Genomic DNA, 17,841 nt, shown 5'->3' with positions numbered 1-17,841 from the left:
ACAATGTCCAGTATTTTCTTTTTGTCTTCAATATTTTTATAAGTCTAAAATTGTGCTACAAAATTTGCCTATTTAAAAATCTTTAAAAATTAGTTTCTACAGGTATACATAGGGAATACAAATGCAAAAAAAAATCCAAAGACACATCAAACCAATGCTTTTATGGTAATTCTTAGCAGCACTGTATGAGTTACTTACGTGGAAGACATTCATATATTACTACCAAAATAACCTGACATATTGAGGGGAGGGTAAAAGAAAATGAGAATCAGCTGTGGCTATCTTATCAGCAGAAAAGTTTTATTCCTTCTGAGGACAAACAATTAAACCACATCCAAGGTCTTAACTTACAGACAGAAACCAAAGTAGCCATTTAAAGCGTTAGATACCGGATACAAGACATACACTGGGGAGAATGCTTCACCATCTGAAGCTCACACCACAATGGCCCAGTGGACAGCTGTGCACTCTGCTTGTGCTTAAGTGCCTGGGTGTGGCTGAGGGGAAGGCGTGTCTGCAGAACAGAAGAACAGCTGTGTTTCACAAGTACTGAAGCATTTTAGACTGCATGGGGGGGTATATATTTTCATGTTGAAGGGAAGAGGGGAAATCAGCAAAGTCCCTCCCACAGAGCATTAGGCTGCCTTGCAGAGAGCCACGGCAGAGAAGCGGACTTCTCCTTGCTCACGCTCGGTGAATTCTCTGCAGACCTTGGCAGCGTCCTGGAAAGGAGAAATGTCATTAAAATCCAAACAGCAAGAGCTCAAAATGAAAGTCACATAGGGAAAGGCTCCAAGGTCTATTAATGCTCAAAGTTCACCCTCATCAACTTTAATTCCATCATTAATTTGAAAACCAGGGCTTAAAGCAAAAAATCAGGTGATGGGAAAGACAAGGTTACATCATGGATTTGACTTATCACTTCCACCAAATGGTTTTGTGCTTCTCTCACTTTGTACCTGGTTTTGGAAAAGTTAAAAAAAAAAAACAAAAAAAACCCCAACAACAAAAACACAACTATGAACGTTATTTTCCTCAAATCTAAAGATTGGAAATTGATCTTTCTTCCATAAGGTGGCATAAGTGAAAAGTTGTAACTCAGAAATTCCTGGAATAAAGAAAATTGTCTTTCAAGTAAACATTTTAAAAAACAGCCTTAACGTGGCCGGGCGCGGTGGCTCACGCCTGTAATCCCAGCACTGTGGGAGGCTGAGGCAGGCGGATCACGAGGCTGGGAGATAGAGACCATCCTGGCTAACATGGTGAAACCCCGTCTCTACTAAAAATACAAAAAAAAATTAGCCGGGCATGGTGGCGGGCATCTGCAGTCACAGCTACTCTGAGAGGCTGAGGCAGGAGAATGGCGTGAACCCAGGAGGCGGAGCTTGCAGTGAGGCGAGATCGCGCCACTACACTCCAGCCTGGGCGACAGAGCGAGACTCCGTCTCAGAAAACAAACAAACAAACAAACAAAAAAAACCAGCCTTAACTACCTGATATTCTAGGTACAGACAAGCAATGGAACCTTAGAGATTGATGGTGAAGTGACATGCGTTACTACTTCTAAGATCTAGATGACAAAGACTGGTAACAGGAAACTGATCCCAGTGTTATTTACCAACTTCTAGGATATAATTGTTTTGGGATCAAAAATATTACTCTGTTCAATCTGTAAAAAAGCCCAGTGGAAAGATAGCTCTGTAAACCATAGTATAAGACCCTGAAGGAGAAAAGGAATGCTCTATGATACAGAATGGTAATGAAACATCACTCCTAAAATTTAGAAATCACCAACTCAATGAGTTTGGGCCAGACACAGCTCAGGCCTGCAATCTCAGCACGTTGGGAAGCTGAGGCAAGCGGATGACTTGAGCTCAGGAGTTCAAGACCAGCCTGGGCAACATCTCTACTAAAAATTTAAAAATTAGCTGGGCATGGTGGTGTGCGCTTCTAGTCCTGGCTACTCAGAAGACTTAGGTGGGAGGATTGCTTGAGCAAGGACTTCAAGGCTACAGTAAGCCATGATTGCACCACTGCACTCCAGCCTGAATGACACAGCGAGACCCTTTCTCAAAAAAAGCAACCAAAGAGTATCTGGATTGACATCAACATTTTATCCTCTACCAAGTTTTTTAATATATCAGTATTCCAGACCTGTCTTCCCTGAATTGACCTTACTATAGGACATACAATATTGATTTCACTATTAAAGATGTACCTTTAAAGAGAACAACCATCTTCTATAGAGCTAACGTGCAGGGACCTAATTCATTCAAGCTTAAGATATTTGGGTTAAGTGCATGTATCTTCTAACCAGTTTAATAATTTAGTGTGACATTTAGACAACCTAAAACATCCTTAACCATATAGAACCAGCCTTACTTAGGGTAAGAATTTTAACTAAAATGCTGGTTTAATTTAGAAACTCTTTTAATTTTAAATAAGGTTCTAATTAGAAAAGTTAAAAAAAAAAAAAAAGTTTTAGCCAGGTACTGTGGCGCACGCCTATAATCCCAGCACTCTGGGAAGCTGAGGCAGGAAGATCACTTGAGCCCAAGAGTTAAAGACCAGCCTGGGCAACATAGTGAGTCCCTCCCTGCCCCATCTCTATACAAAAATTTTACCTTCCCCACACCTTATAAATTCTACAAATGTGACACTTGTATCCTATGTGGGACACATTTTTATGGTATTAGTGCAGTGTTAGATGAGTTAGCATGTACCTTAAAAGCTTTACTAGGAAGGACCAGGGTCTCTTTCCTCCAAATGGATCAAAGACCAGAAATTCTGCCTGTTTTCTTATTCTCACCAAGTAAATTCTGACTCTCATGAAACCCCTCCATCCCATCCTGGCTCTCCAGGTCTATTCTTCATTCCATATTACTATTCCCACATACCTCTTGAATACCAAGAATTAGCTTTAACTGATCTCAGGTGTGTCTGACAGATGAGCGAAATCAACCTTCCCTATTAAGAGTGGCATAATGTGGTCCACTAGCATCTTAGGGCTATCAGGTCTGTGAAGTTCCAAAGAGAGGTCTTTTCTAAAGAAAGGTCATATTGGTATTGTACAGTGGCTAAGAACACAGACTCTAGATGCGGACTAACTTTTCTTTTTTTCTTCTGAGACAGAGTCTTGCTCTGTTGCCCAGACTGGAGTACAGTGGTGCAATCCGGCTCACTGCAACCTCCACCTCCCAGGTAACAAGTGATTCTTGTGCCTCAGCCTCCCAAGCAACTGGGACTACAGGAATGCACCACCAGGTCTGGCTAATTTTTATATTTTTAGTAGAGATGGGGTTTCACCATTTTGCCCAGGCTGGTCTTGAACTCCTGAGCTCAAGCAATCCTCCCGCATCAGCCTCCCAAAGTGCTGGGATTATAGGCATGAGCCACTGCGCCTTGCCAGACTATCTAGGTTTGAATCACAGTTTGCCATGTAAGTCCTTGACCTCAGGCCTTAAACTCTTGAGTTTTGTCAGCTCTGAGATGGGGATAATACCTACCTCACTGTGTCATTAAAGGATTTCTATAAAAGACGTAGATCACCTAGAACAGCACCTAAGAACAGGGGTCAGTAAACTGCAGCATGTGGGCCCAACCCAGCCTGTGCTGGTGGAAAACAGCTACATACATTCATTTAGAGAGTGTCTATGGGCTGCTGAGTTGTAACAGCAGAACTGAATACTTGCAACTGAGCCATATGCCATACAAAGCCTAAAATATTTTGTTTGGCTCTTTATAGAAAATGCTTGCTGAGTCCTGGTCTGCACACAGTAAGTTCTGCAAAGATTTTATACTATTACTACTCAAATTAAGTATAGTTATATCTTAATAGCAGTTTGTATATTTTTCTTCAGCACAGCAAGCTAAAAACAGTATTTTGTGTATCATAATTAAGCAATTTTCCTTTATAATAGCAAATTGATTCAACTCTAGAGGCTCATTTTTTAGTGAAGAGGCCTAGGGTCGTCTACCAACCTTTGTCCAGAATCACTTTTCTGTCCAGGATGGTTACAAAGTGATCCTGGATATTAACAGTTTTTGTCAGGTGGATTTTAAATCTGCTTCTTTTGTTCTTGTAACAGTAGACCATGTGGGAAGGAAAAACTCCTAAATTTAACCACCTAACTAGAATCTATAGTACACTACCTCCAAGACTGACCCAAATCCCGTCATCTTAGAGGGATTATGAAAGGCTGCTGTTTTGTGAGTCTTTAGCTATGATGTAATCTGACGAGAGGACAATGGTCACCTTAATCCCACCAGGAAGCAAAGCAACAGCTTTCAGGCTAATTCTAACTGTGGACTAAAGACAACACATGAAACAGATTACCCAGGGTGTCTCTGAAGCCCTGTTTAAAACCACTCGCAATAAAATAAGGTAGATAGAGTTACTAAGAGGATCTTGCAGCCCTAAAGACTGCTATTAACCCAGGCAACTGATGCTGGCTATACTGGAAGAGTGTTAGCACTTTAGAATAGAAAATTTGGCCAAAGAATTGTGAGGCACATTAAGAAGAGATGCATTCCAAAGATGACCTTCAGCAGGGTGTCCTCTGAACTGGCGCCATGGTTCACCGGAAAAGGCATTCGTCCATCTGTAACAAAGAAGCCAGGCATGTCAATTTTCTCTGCATGTTTTCTGGCTACCGTGCTTACCTAGCCTAGATGGAAGTTTTAGATTCTTCCAAAAGCCACTGCCAAACCCACAGAAGGAAGCCTGGTTATGAAGCAAGAGGCTGCAAATGAGGTTCAAGTGTCCCTAGGCATCCATCCCAGGCAATTCTAGTCTACAATTAACAAGATCGCACAAGCTCAAGTCAGCTACCCTAATAGAGGAGCCTGTGCCCCAACCCTTGGAAAGGGCCACAGAACAAAAGTCAGATGCAGTCTCTGGGGTATAGGGAAGATGGAGGCGAGAGGAGGAGATGCCTGAGATTTTATCTGCCCTCCAACGACTGCAGATTGCCTTCACTATTCCTTTGCCTTTGTAAGCCTGTAGGTGGTATCTTGGCTTGAGACAAGAGTTACAAGTCTTTCTCCATTAATACAAAAGGAATGAATCTTACAAGGTGGGTCGTCTTTCTTGATGCCATAAACTAGTTAATAGAAATTATTCCAACATGTCCAGATTCTTTTTAGACAAGTAAGGTCATATTCAGGCACTGATCCTTTTTCAGACGTACTCTTTGCCCAGAAAGGATGATACTAGGGGATGCTAGTCAGTTGCCTGAGGAAGTTGCTCTGGGGATGATAAGGGGTTAAGTGCCCTCATGAGAATACTTTGTTATTGTGGCTTTATAAACAATGATATGCCAAGTGCCATAAAGTCACACAATATATCAAGAGAAATTCAGTCTGAAAGAACGCATGAAACTACACTGGGTTCCAAAAATGGAGTAAAACATACCAAGTTCATAGAGGTGGCCATCCACGTTGTTAAACAGAATAAAATGGAAATTCACCTTGTCATCTACCTAAAGAAAGTCAAGAAATTTTTGAAAATGAGTGTAAGCTGTATTTTAAAAATTATCTTGCAATTCAAGTGAAATGTGCTTGAACTGATTTTTAGAAATTATAGCTAATATTTAATGTCTTACATTAAGCCCTATTCTAAGCCCACTAAGGTAAATATACTGTTAACTATCAGAACAACTCTATGAGGATGCTATTACTACAGGATTTTTACTGAGGAGAAAATTGAGGCTTAGAGAGGCTAAGTATCTCAACCAAGGTCAATGCTAGAAAGTGGCAGCCAGTTGTAGTTATAAAGACACTGAGATCTGGCTAGGCACGGTGGCTCACACCTGCAATACTAGCACTTTGGGAGGCTGAGGCAGGCAGATCACTTGAGCTCACAAGAGTTCAAGACCAGCCTGAACAACATGGTGAAACCCCATCTCTACAAAAAATATAAAAATTAGTAGGTGTGGTGGTGTGTACTTGTAATCCCAGCTACTCGGGAGGCTGAGATGAGAGAATTGCTGCAGTGAGCCAAGATCACACCACTGCATTCCAGCCTGGGAAATGGAGCCTGACCTTGTCAACTTTTTTTTTTTTTTTTTTTTAAAAAGGACACTGAGATCTGACTTAAATTTAGCAGCTGACTCAGAGGTTCTCATCAGATTATGGTATATTCAAGCCTTCTAGAACTTGTCCTTCGTTGTGCATTTCATTCTCCCCAACAGCCTGTGAAGATTATTTGAAATGCTCACTTACTAGGAGAGGTGTACACTCTATAAGACTCATTTGTTTCTGTTATTGAGACAGGGTCACCCAGACCGGAGTGCAGCGGCATGGTCTCAGCTCACTGCAACCTCTGCCTCTAGGGCTCAAGCAATTCTCCCACCTCAGCCTCCCAAGTGGCTGGGACTACAGACCTCGCTACTCTGTATTTTTTGTAGGGACGGGGTTTCACTATGTTGGCCAGGCTGGTCTCAAACTCCTGGGCTCAAGTGATTCACCCTCCTTGGCCTCCCAAATTGTTGGGATTACAGGCATGAGCCACTATGCCTGACCTGTAAGACTCATTTGGATCTAAACAAAATACTGTCAATTTGAATTTACTCAAGACTTCAATGACCAATACAATTTCTGAAGAGCCTTTTTTATGAACAGGTCTAGTCAAAGCATTATTTGGGTAGAACTTTCTGGTGTCATTTGGCCTTGGGTGGATAACATTTGCTGTGTTCCAGTAAGAGATTCCTGCACAATTTCAGTAGAAACACAGATGGCACCCAGGCAGCCTGGCTCCGATTTGTATTTGCATTTACCCGACATTGGCCTTCCTGTGCCACGGCATCATGGGCTGCCTGTATGGCCTGCGGAAAAAAGAAAATAATTAGCACAAAAATCTCTAGAGTTATTTAAAGGCAATGCTCTGAAAGTTCTCTTACCTCATTCTTTTCAAAGCATTTTGCTCTGTCTTCAGGGGACATTTTCTCTGTTTCAGAAAGAAACTGTTTCAGAACTGATCCATCCTCTTAAAAAAAAATGGATGTGTTAGTATAGGTAAAATAATACAAGTGGGTACATATTTATTGTTGACTTAAGCCTTTGCTGAACATGCTGAGCAACCTGAATCTTTAATACTGTGGATGAGCTGTACCTTTTCCCCCAGTCTCTTTTTCTAACCCCTCTCTATTCACTGCTTTCAGGCCAGAGAGGTCTCTCTGCTCTCCCAATATGCCAAGCTCTTTCTTGCCTCTGTTCCCTTCTACCCTGGACCCCTTTTTCCCTCCCACCTCACTCATCTCTCAAATCTCCTGTCACTTTTTCACAGCAATTCTTAATTTGTAAAACATATTTGAGATTTCTAGCACCATGAAAGCCGGGGCTGCCTTGTTTGCCTGCTGTATCTACAGCATCTAAGAATGTACAGTTAAGATCTATTATACACATGACGCTATAATCATGTTCTAATAAAAATGCTTCCCAAACCAAGATTATTTTGGGGTAGAAAATTCAACTTTAGTAATTCGGTTATTCCGATAGAAAAATAAAGATCTTGAATAGAAATGTAAAGAAACAAAATAGTCCAGCACAGAGACATCTGACTGGCTAACCACTGACATAGGCTTATCCACACTGAGCATTAACAAAATGCTTAAGAGACACTAATCACAAACCTATAGCAATAACAATGTATATTTCAAAAGACCTCAATATGAACTTTCAGCTCTAAAATTTGTGAAATGGGACCATTTCAAAATTTGGAAGTGCTAGGAATCCTTTCTGAGGAGGACTGTGAGTCAGATTAAGTGTCTGACACCATCATTACAAAATGGTTTCAAAAGGTACAGCATCTCTGACCTCGGGAACACAGCTGTTTCTGAACTCCGTGTTTCAAGTTCAAGCTTAGGATGGCTGGCCTCAAAACCCACACCTACCAAATCCCAGTTTATCTTGATTATTGGCCACTGCGTGAATAAGTCCGATTGTGCCACAGGAATTCCCAATGGTCTGCTTCATGAAGTACACTTTAGGACTAACTTCTTGTCCCTTCAGCTCTTCAATCTGCTTTTTCCTGAAGTTCTCATGCTGCGAATGTAAAAAGCGTTTTTACATCTCAGAATGAAAGTGCAAAGAACAGATGGCAGCACATGAGTTCTACCAACTAAATGGAAACACCAGTGGGATGTGTGACCAGAACCCCTGGTTCTAGATGTTGGCTGACTCCCAGAGAAGGGCCCGTCTGTCTGCCTCCCACACCACCCACGCCAGCCAGTGGGGCTCTGAGAGGTTCGGAGACTCCACCCTGGTGCTGCAGTGCAGTGACTGCCTTGGATACTGCCCAAGGCTGTGTCTAGACACCACTGCAACCTTTCAGCCCAAAATGGTGTCATGAAGTCAGAAAACAAAGGAACCAATTCATTATTTTCTCCCTTTAACACTTAACAACTATTTCACATAGGCATCCTAAATCAAGCTTCAGTCAATTGAATGCCCAACAAGAGCACCAGCTGGTTTACATTTCATTATTCTTTAAAGTTCTACTTCTACTCGGCTTAAGTACACTTCGCTTCAAAAACAAAAACGGCCTTAACTGCTGAAAAGAGCAAGTGAAAGAAATTAACCATTACCTCCGCCCACTTTTTAAGGAAGAAAAGACAACTGATCTAGGGTATCGGGCTGTGATTTTACAAGAGGAAGATGTGACACTAGCTTGTCCTTGCCAGCTAAACAGTTTACTTTGAGGACAGACTGGCAATTTGAGGAGGAGGAGAGAGACTGGTAAATGAATCGGACTAGGAAACGGATTTCCTCAAAGCATCTGCTAGCTTTCTGTATAGTAATTTAGTAAGCCTATCTGGACTTTTCACTAACTAGCTTTAAAGACCTTAGAAGTTATGATTTCTTGAGCCAGGGTCAGTGGCTTGCGCCTATAATCCCAGCTACTAGGGAGGCTGAGGCAGGAGGATCACTTGAGCTCAGGAGTTTGAGACCTTGTCTCTAAAAAATAAAAATATAATAAATAAGTTAGGACTTCCCAGTTAAAGAGTAGGGTACTAACACTATAGAAACACTGATTTCCCATAACGAGCAAAACCAGACAGACCATCAGAAACATATTTCCAATTCTAGTAGCTTTGCATTTCTGTACATGAACTGAAGTTTAAGCTTGCTCTCTGGTACTAACAGAAGAGTAAGATCTCTTACCCCAGAAGATCAACTTAAACTCCAACTAGCAGAACTTTTTTGCTTCTATCTAACTGGATCCTCAACTTAGTATTCATTGACCAGTAAGTGTTTTTCATTTTCTAGGCTAATTAGATGAAATGTTAAAATGGGATAGCACCATCCTTTAGGGCTGCTTGAGCTCTTCCATGGAAATCATTCTGTAAATAGTCTACTAGCACTTAATGTTTCAGAAGTGGTCCATGTAGGGGGTCATAACATTCCCTTAGTCAAAAATTAAATGCCTTCCAAATTAACATTAGCATCTTTGGAGTCAACCTATAAAACCTCAACTTTTCTTTCAATCGGCTTCAGTGTTTTGTCCAGTAGGCATTCTGTGTAGCAGAATAGGCGCTCGATAAATCTGATAGGTTGAATTGAAACTAAAGGACAAAGTATCGAGCTCTTTCAAACATAACACAAACTAGAATGTTCTCTAAACAAGATTCAGCAAAAGGAGAACAGTCAGCTTTTAAAGGCAAACATGCTGCACCACTGCCTCCCAGAGGCCTTGCCTCTGAATGCTGCTCAAAACCTCCGAGTCATCATGGTTGCTCTAATAAAAAACCTCTGTGTGATGCTCAACTGGAGACAGGAGACTGATTTGGTCAACCAGGAAGCTAATTCGACTTCCAACAATTTGGCAGCTCCCTTTTAGCCCAAGTAAAAGACTTTAGCAATAAAAACATGTCAGTGAGATCATCTTATTAGCTGTAATAAGTGTTTTTACCCACAATACTTAGCTTACTTACTAGGAGGAAGGCTTGGAACTTCCCATACTCTTGATTTTGGCTACAGATGCTTCCAGAACACCCAGCCTTAGGACGGTGCTTCAGTTAACCTCACTCTTTAGAGTGATGCCCCAAGTTTTGCTAAAGCTAATTTCAGTCACTCCCACATCAGCGGTCAAGTGACAGCAATAGGAGATAAGACAATGCCATGCGCTAATGACTGGGATTCCATACATCACAAGACTGCAAATATCCTAGCTATCCTTTAAAAAAAAAAAAAAATCTGACGCTGTCTTTGAGATACATCTATCCATGCACACTTGTAGGAGGAAAATCATTTCAAGGGAAATGCAAAGGTGCTTTCAAAACTGAGCTAATAACCCCTATTTCAGTTAGCTACAAGGTCAGAGATGAACGAGGATAAGTGAAGAGGAAGGAGGTTCCCACACAGAAACCATACACAAATGATTAAGCTTTAAGAAATACATTCAAGAGGCTAAAAACCAAATGTGCAAGTGGTGGGAGTGGAGAAGTGAGAAGAACCCCTTAAGACCATCAGAAACCCAAGTAATGGAGGCGGAGAATTAGCGAACCTAATTGTTTCCCTGCGATTTAGGTCAGCCCTTCCCCCTCCATTCCTACAGCTAGGTGGGAGTCTGAGAAGCAAACAATGAGTTGACAGGTTATAGCCCTTAAAGGGAAACCAGCAGCCATTCCCCGGAACCGGAGGCTCGAAAAAGCCCAAGTTCGAGGGAACTCATGAGTAGGATGAACGATTTCCCTGGATAACGGGATAGATGGAACTGAGATACTGCCTCTCTTCCAAATTTAAGGCAATTGTGGACGGATGGGCAAGAAGGCGATAGGCACCGCTGGAACAGGAGCCCAGGGAGTAGGTACCACGAAAATGCAGGCTCCTCCCTTCCTTGTAGGCGCGCCCCGCATCACCTACAGGGGAGGGGGCGGGGCGGGGAGCCCCCAACTACTCAAGCTGGGGAGCGGCGTGCACTGCCGGCGGCCGGCGCATCCTGGGCCCCACGCCCTACCTGGGCCGTGAGGGGAAACAGCAGCAGCAGCGCGCAGGCAGGCGCTGGCACCGAGCCCAGAGACTCCTCTTCCAGCCCCAGCACGTCCACGAAGCGCCACTGGCCGGCGACCCCCAGCCGGGACAGCACCTGCGGAGAGGAGACAAGGCGGCCAGGCGCACGGGGACACGCGGGTCGCGGGCACCTGCCAGGGGGCGGGGCCAGGAGGCGCGCGCCCTCCGCGCCCGCACCCGAGCCTGGGAGGAGCCCCAGTCCCGCCCTGCCACCCCCACCCGGGCCGGCGCAATGACACAGCACAAAGCGCGGCCCACACGTGGCGCCCGCGAAGCCCGTGCAGCCGAGTCTGTGCTGCCCGCGCCACGCCCTCGGGAGCTCCGCCTGGCGCTCGCTCGCCACGGGGCGCAGCCCCCTCCGTCTCCCCGTGACCGGTTTCGTAGAGTCACCCGCTAAATGCAGGGGCCCAGGAAGGGCGCCCAGCCCACGCCCCAGCCCGGCCGTCTCCGGTGCGCGCAGCGGGCGGCTTAGTCCCTGCCAGCAGCCGGAACCGGTGGGCGCCCCCGCCTCGGCGCTCGCGGGGGAGGGGGCCAGAGACGGCGCGAGACGCCACTCACTTTGTTCAGCATCTGAAAGACAAATGCAAAGAAAAAGGCAAAACCGAACCGATCAGCGACTCGGCTCCCCCTCCCTCGGCCTCGCGCTCTCCGGGTAGCGGTGCACCTGGCGCTCACCTCGGGGTTGATCTCCATTGGCTTGAGCTGCATCTTCGCGGAACGCCCGACAGAAATAGCCCAGGGAAGACGAAAAACAGCTAGCGGAGCCGCCCAGGCTGCAGCTATAAAGCGCCGGCCAGACGCACTGTGAGGCCTGTGCAGGGGGAGCAGGGGCAGAACCAAGCGAGGGGGAAACGGACGGTCGCGGCCAGATGGGTACGAACCCCCCGTGCGCAGCGCGGAGTGGTACGGCCGGGCCCCCAAACCTTGCAGTCTCACTCGCGGGTGAGATAATCTGGTGGTTGTGGAGACGGGATTTGTTGGTGGGTGTTCCTTGAGTGTATGGAGCAGTCCTTTTGATGGAGTCTTTAATTTTGGGCGAAGTTTCTGGAAACCCATCCTTTCACCATCCCAATTACTCTAAAGCTCGAGTCTCTGAAGCATTTGAGAAAAAGCACAAATTCAACAGGTATATATTTAATACGAATGAATGTAAATGTGTGCCCCCCGCCCCAAATCTCTCAGCAGTTTGCGTTTAACCTTAGACAATTCCTCCTCCATGTTAAGTCAGACCAGTACCGAGGTTCGTTTTTAAGTGACTACCTAGAATAAAACAGAATCTGGTAGATAACAGATACTGCATTAGGAATGCTGATGTAATGTGACTCCCGCGGAAGAAATGGTTGGTCCTGGGAGAGCAGTAGAAAGCTGGGGGATGTGAGGGTAATACAAGACACAAAGAAGGCAGGCGATTGGAGACTTGAGAAAACAGATCCAGGGAAAAGATGGGTATGATTTTGCGCGAGAGGCTGTAAAAGGAAAAGCATTTTTAAAAGAATGGGAAGCTTTGAAAAATAAAATGTCTGAGTTCACCGCAGAATACTCCCAATGAAGAAGAAAGGGAATGGCAACCAAGGAAACCACTGTTCTCTAATGATCTCAGATGATCTCTAATGATCTCTAGTCAAAAGATGGAGAGAGAAAGCATATGCTGAAGAATGAATTTTAAAAGGGACCAAAATCTATAAGAATTGTGCCAGGAAAGCTAAGCTGCAGAACAAAGTGGGCTTGCAGAAATACTTAGGTAGCGAAGGAAGCAAGAAGGTTGAGTATTTTTAAAAAATAGGCTCCGAAGAGAATAATGATGATGGTAAAAGAATAGACCTTCTATTTAGGAAGCTGAGGTTAACAGATGACAGAGGGAAGGGAGGGAATCAACATTTTTTGAGTTATTGTTTTTGGGGATCCTTTGCATGTGTCTCTCATTTAATCCTTAGAGGAGCCGTGAAGAGACTCATATTAGTGCAATTTTACAGATCAGAATCCCAGGCCTAGAGAAGTTAATTTGCTTACGGTCACAATTGAAAAGTAAAACTGAGAGGTAAACCCTGCTAAACTGGGCTCCAAGAGCCCATTCTTTATCTAAGATTCCACAACATTCTACTTCTATTTTCTTTCTATTTTTGCCATTAGAAAATGACCTTCACACACAAAAATGAGAGAGAAAAAAATTAGTAAGAGGAGCTTAATGGGTGAATCTTATGGTATGTAAATTTTCCCTCAATAAGGTTGTTAAAGAAAAAAAGAGGTGAAGGTCAAGACAAGTGACTAGGTTATATTGAATGAGTTCTTGCCTTTAGACAAAGACAAATTACATTTCCAATTTACTTCATTTATTCATTCACTCAACAAATATTAAGAACCTACTGTGTGCTGGGTGCCGAGCTTGGAAAGTTTGGAATTAGGCATACAAAGATGAACACAATAAACATGGAAATTTCCCTCATGCCGTTTTTTGGTTTGTTTGTTTTGTTTGTTTTGTTTTGAGACGGAGTCTCGCTCTGTCGCCCAAGCTGGAGTGCAGTGGCGCGATCTCGGCTCACTGCAAGCTCCGCCTCCCTGGTTCACGCCATTCTCCTGCCTCAGCCTCCGGAGTAGCTGGGACTACAGGCGCCCGCCACCACGCCAGGCTAATTTTTTTTTGTATTTTTAGTAGAGACGGGGTTTCACCGTGTTAGCCAGGATGGTCTCATCTGCTGACCTCGTGATCCGCCAGTCTCGGCCTCCCAAAGTGCTGGGATTACAGGCGTGAGCCACCGCGCCTGGCCCCCTCGTGCTGTTTTTATCAGTCATAAGAGTTGTATGAAAGGGAGCAGAGATCAGGAGCACCTAACCTAGTGGAGGGGATCAGGAAGGCATCCTGAAGGAAGTGACATTTAAGCTAAGGGCTGATGGGCAAGCACACGTTAGCAGTTATAAGTGATTGCCAAAATAACTAATAAAAGCAGTCATGAAATCACTGTCAGAAATATTTGTTGAAGGCATTAATTCATTCACATTCATATATATATGGCCTACTGTGTGCCAGGAAGCATCAGAGCAGTGACTAAAACAACTCCCTGCTTACAAAGAGATGCCAGAGACTGGATATGAACAAACCTAAGCCTAATCTTTAAAAAAAAAAAAAAAATGAAGAAGAAGAAGTAGGGGGTGATTGGGAATATACTGCTGAAACTGCATGCCAGAAGAGTTTATATCAGTCATTAGCCAAATGTTAGGACTCATAATTTTTTACTTTTAGAAACAATAAGATGGATGCATTTAGAACAAGTTATGCCATCCAGAACTTATCTTCTTTTCTTTGGGGGTTATTAACTGGATGGACAGGTAGAACACTGTCATTGTATTTCTTATGCTGCCAGGGTTGGCATTGGTTGATACCACAGTTGAGGTGGTTTTATTGCTTATTTAATTGATTCTACCTTAAAAAAAAAAAAGTGGTACTGGATGGAGCTACCTCAACCTGTAGCCACCTGACAATGGTTTTAACCTTGTCTGGTGCCATTTTATTACAGCAGAGAAAAAGAGAGGTTGTGCATACAAGCAAGAACAAGCAGTCTAAATGGCAGAATTGTTAGCCAGGTGTGGTGGTGTGTACCTGCAGTCCCAGCTACTTGGGAGGCCAAAGTGGGAGGATTGCTTGAGCCCAGGAGTTCGAGGCTACAATGAGCTGTGATGGCATGACTGCGTTCCAACCTGGGCAACAGAGTGAGACCCCATCTCTTAAAATAAATAAATACATAATAAATGGCAGAATTTTGGGATTAAAAAATAAGTTTAAAATAAAATGATGAAATTTAACAGGGATTTAGGTGACGATTACATAACCCTGTGAATATACTAAAAAACTAAAAAGTGGGTTTAGGTATCACAATAAAGCTATTAAAAATGTAACAGGAATATGTGTAAAGCTCTATATTATAGTAACAGTTGTCAATTATTGCCATACAGTTAATCTTTATATTAACTTTTTTCTTGATGCTATGATTGCAAAAGTATGAAATAATTTGGAAAATATCAAGTGAAAACAACACAATAGTTTGATTATAACCTTTTAAAAATAAATACACAGAGATCAGAAGGAAAAAGTTTTTTTAAAAAAATCATTTAAAGATGCATTAATGAATTAGATCTGGCTTTGTGAACAGTACCTGAGAAAAAGATTCAAATATTTCAGGTGTCATAATTTGACTATAAAGCTAGTGCAATCTTCATTTATACCAGGAGTGAGAGATTCAATTTCATTTTAATCATAGGTTCCTGAAGGAGAGTCCTGAGTCCATTAGGGGGAAAAATGCTGTGATTGATTAGTGATGTCTACCACGAGTATGGGAAAGGGAAGTGGTAAGGATAACCAGGTATTTGCTAACCTTTGGCTAGATTAATACAATATTCAAGATCTAATCCACTCACAGAATTGACCAGACTATAACTGGATTATGATGCCCAGCCTGGCATATAATGAACACTCAATAAATACTTTTCAACTGAAAATTCGAACTACCACACTTCAAAAGAGATATTGACATATTAGAGAGTTTTCAGAGACTGAGCGCCAAAATAATGAACAAAGGTGGTTGAAGAAATTGAGAAGACAGTATATAATGTGGAGAAGAGAAAGGGTTTGTGTGTGTGTTTGGGGGATGGGGAGGGGAGTTACATGATACCAATGCTCAAAAATACAAAGAGGGCGAGAATAATCTTTATGATTATTTAAGAATACAGGACAGACAGGTAGAAGTCAGAGGAAAATATTAGTTTATATAAGAAAGCACTTAATAATTAGAGTGCTTCAACATTTATGTAAATTCTTCACATGTAATGGTGAGCATGCTTTTGGCAGCATAATCATAGCTAACACTTACTGATTGCTTACGGATGCCAGGCACTACTTCTTTGTGTTTTCTATGTATTAACTCTTTTAATCAACATAACAACCTATTAGGTAGGTTACTATTATTATTCTCATTTAGAAATGAAGATCAGAAAGGTTAAGTTCTTTGCCTATGGTTATTTAAATCATGAGAACTGAAATTTGACCACAGACAGTCTGCACTCTTGACCACTGTACTATATTATACCAGGAGTCCTCAAGTCCCAGGCTGAGGACTGGTACAGGTCTGTGGCCCGTTAGGAACTGGGTGGCACAGCAAGAGGTGAGCAGCGGGTGAGCAAACATTACTGCCTGAGCTCCGCCTCCTGTCAGATCAGCAGCAGTATTAGATTCTCATAGGAGCATAAACCCTATTATGAACTGCACATGCGAGGGATCTAGGCTGTGTGCTTCTTATGAGAATCTAATGACTGATGATCTGAGGTGGAACAGTTTCATCCCGAAACCATTCCCACCCCCAGTCCGTGGAAAAATTGTCTTCCATGAAACTGGTCCCTGGGGCCAAAAAGGCTGGGGACCGCTGTATTATACTATGTCTACCAAGGGCAGAATACCCAACTAAAACTGACTGAAAGCTTAGGACATGAATTCCCTCTCTTAACTCAATGACTGGAGGTTGGTGGTTCTAGGGTTGTCCATGTGTCAACATAAATAACAGAGAAATGTTCTCTAAAAGAAAGTGATATTTATTCAGGAATAGGGCATTGCAATGGAAATACACATGCCATAGTAAACTGTGTGTGTATTCAGAAAGATACAAGAAGACAAAGGTTTTTTAAGGACAAATGAGGAATATTACATAATTGTTTTGAAATAATTATCCTTGGCTACAAGGATCAATAACAAGGGTGACACCAGTCTGAGGCTGGACAAGCAGTTTCTAGGCACAAGTCCTTGCAGAAGGACTTTATGTAAGATCGTGATGGCCTTTGTACAAAGTTGTGGGTTTTGCAGTCTTTTGTGATAGTTTTTGTTATCAGGCATTTATGCATGAGAATCATTCTCTTCCTGGCTTTTCCCAGCTCTATTTGTCAGAGGCTTTTTGTGGTTTGTTTGTTTTTTGTTTCTGTTTTTGTTTTTTGAAACAGGGTTTCGCTCTTGTTGCCCAGGCTGGAGTGCAGTGGTGCAGTCTTGGCTCACTGCCACCTCCGCCTCCCGGGTTCAAGCGATTCTCCTGCCTCAAGCCTCCCGAGTAGCTGGGATTATAGGCATGTGCCACCACGCCCGACTAATTTTTATTTTTAGTAGAGATGGGGTTTCACCATGTTGGTCAGGCTGGTCTCGAACTCCTGACCTCAGGTGATCCACCCTCCTCGGCCTCCCAAAGTGCTGGGATTACAGATGTGAGCCACGGCAACTGGTCTTGTTTTTGTTTTGAAACAGGGTCTTGCTGTGCCGCCTAAGCTAGAGTGCAGTGGCAGGATCATAGTGTACGACAGCCTTGAACTCTGGGCTCAAGCTATCATCATGTGTCAGCGCCCTGAGTAGCTGGGTATGCAGGTGTGCACCACCACACCTGGATAAGTTTTTCTTTATCTTTTTTTTTTTTTTTTTTTTTTTGAGACAGAGTTTCGCTCTTGTTGCTAGGCTGGAGTGCAGTGGTGTGATCTCAGCTCACCGCAACCTCCCCTTCCCGGGTTCAAGCGATCCTCCTGCCTCAGCCTCCTGAGTAGCTGGGATTACAGGCATGTGCCACCACGCCCAGCTAATTTTGTATTTTTAGTAGAGACAGGGTTTCTCCATGTTGGTCAGGCTGGTCTCAAACTCCCAACCTCAGATGATCCACCCGCCTCGGCCTCCTAAAGTGCTGGGATTACAGGCGTGAGCCATCTCACCCAGCCTGTTTTTTAACACAAGTGACTCCATTTTGATTCTGACAAAGTTCACACATGGCTCAATGATCTTATCAAGAATTTAGGGTTTTTCCGTCTTTCCAGTCC

General features: G+C 43.3%; 1 protein-coding gene across 1 annotated transcript; it reads right to left on the bottom strand.

Moving 5' to 3' along the window:
* Positions 1-279: 279 nt before the first annotated feature.
* Positions 280-11,817, bottom strand: UCHL1 (ubiquitin C-terminal hydrolase L1). The gene is made up of 9 exons (XM_034958500.3): positions 11,686-11,817; positions 11,569-11,580; positions 10,958-11,086; positions 7,893-8,043; positions 6,900-6,985; positions 6,777-6,824; positions 5,414-5,480; positions 4,543-4,601; positions 280-722 (listed from the first exon to the last, which is right to left on the bottom strand). The coding sequence occupies exons 1-9, from the start codon at positions 11,716-11,718 to the stop codon at positions 636-638; spliced, it is 672 nt and encodes a 223-aa protein (XP_034814391.1). The 5' UTR covers positions 11,719-11,817; the 3' UTR covers positions 280-635.
* Between the last annotated feature and the right edge of the window lie 6,024 nt (positions 11,818-17,841).

The sequence above is a fragment of the Pan paniscus genome, chromosome 3 (genome assembly GCF_029289425.2).
Source record: "Pan paniscus chromosome 3, NHGRI_mPanPan1-v2.0_pri, whole genome shotgun sequence".
NCBI lineage: Eukaryota > Metazoa > Chordata > Mammalia > Primates > Hominidae > Pan > Pan paniscus.
The sequence above is the reverse complement of the archived record's forward strand: the minus strand, read 5'-3'. Positions and strand labels throughout refer to the sequence as shown.

Coding starts and splice junctions, on each gene's coding strand:
- UCHL1 (XM_034958500.3), bottom strand. CDS start 11,718: ATGCAGCTCAAGCCAATGGAGATCAACCCCGAG. Junction 8,044..10,957: donor TGTTTCCCCTCACGGCCCAG/GTAGGGCGTGGG, acceptor TTACATTCGCAG/CATGAGAACTTCAGGAAAAA. Junction 4,602..5,413: donor TGGCCACCTCTATGAACTTG/GTATGTTTTACT, acceptor TCTTTGTTACAG/ATGGACGAATGCCTTTTCCG.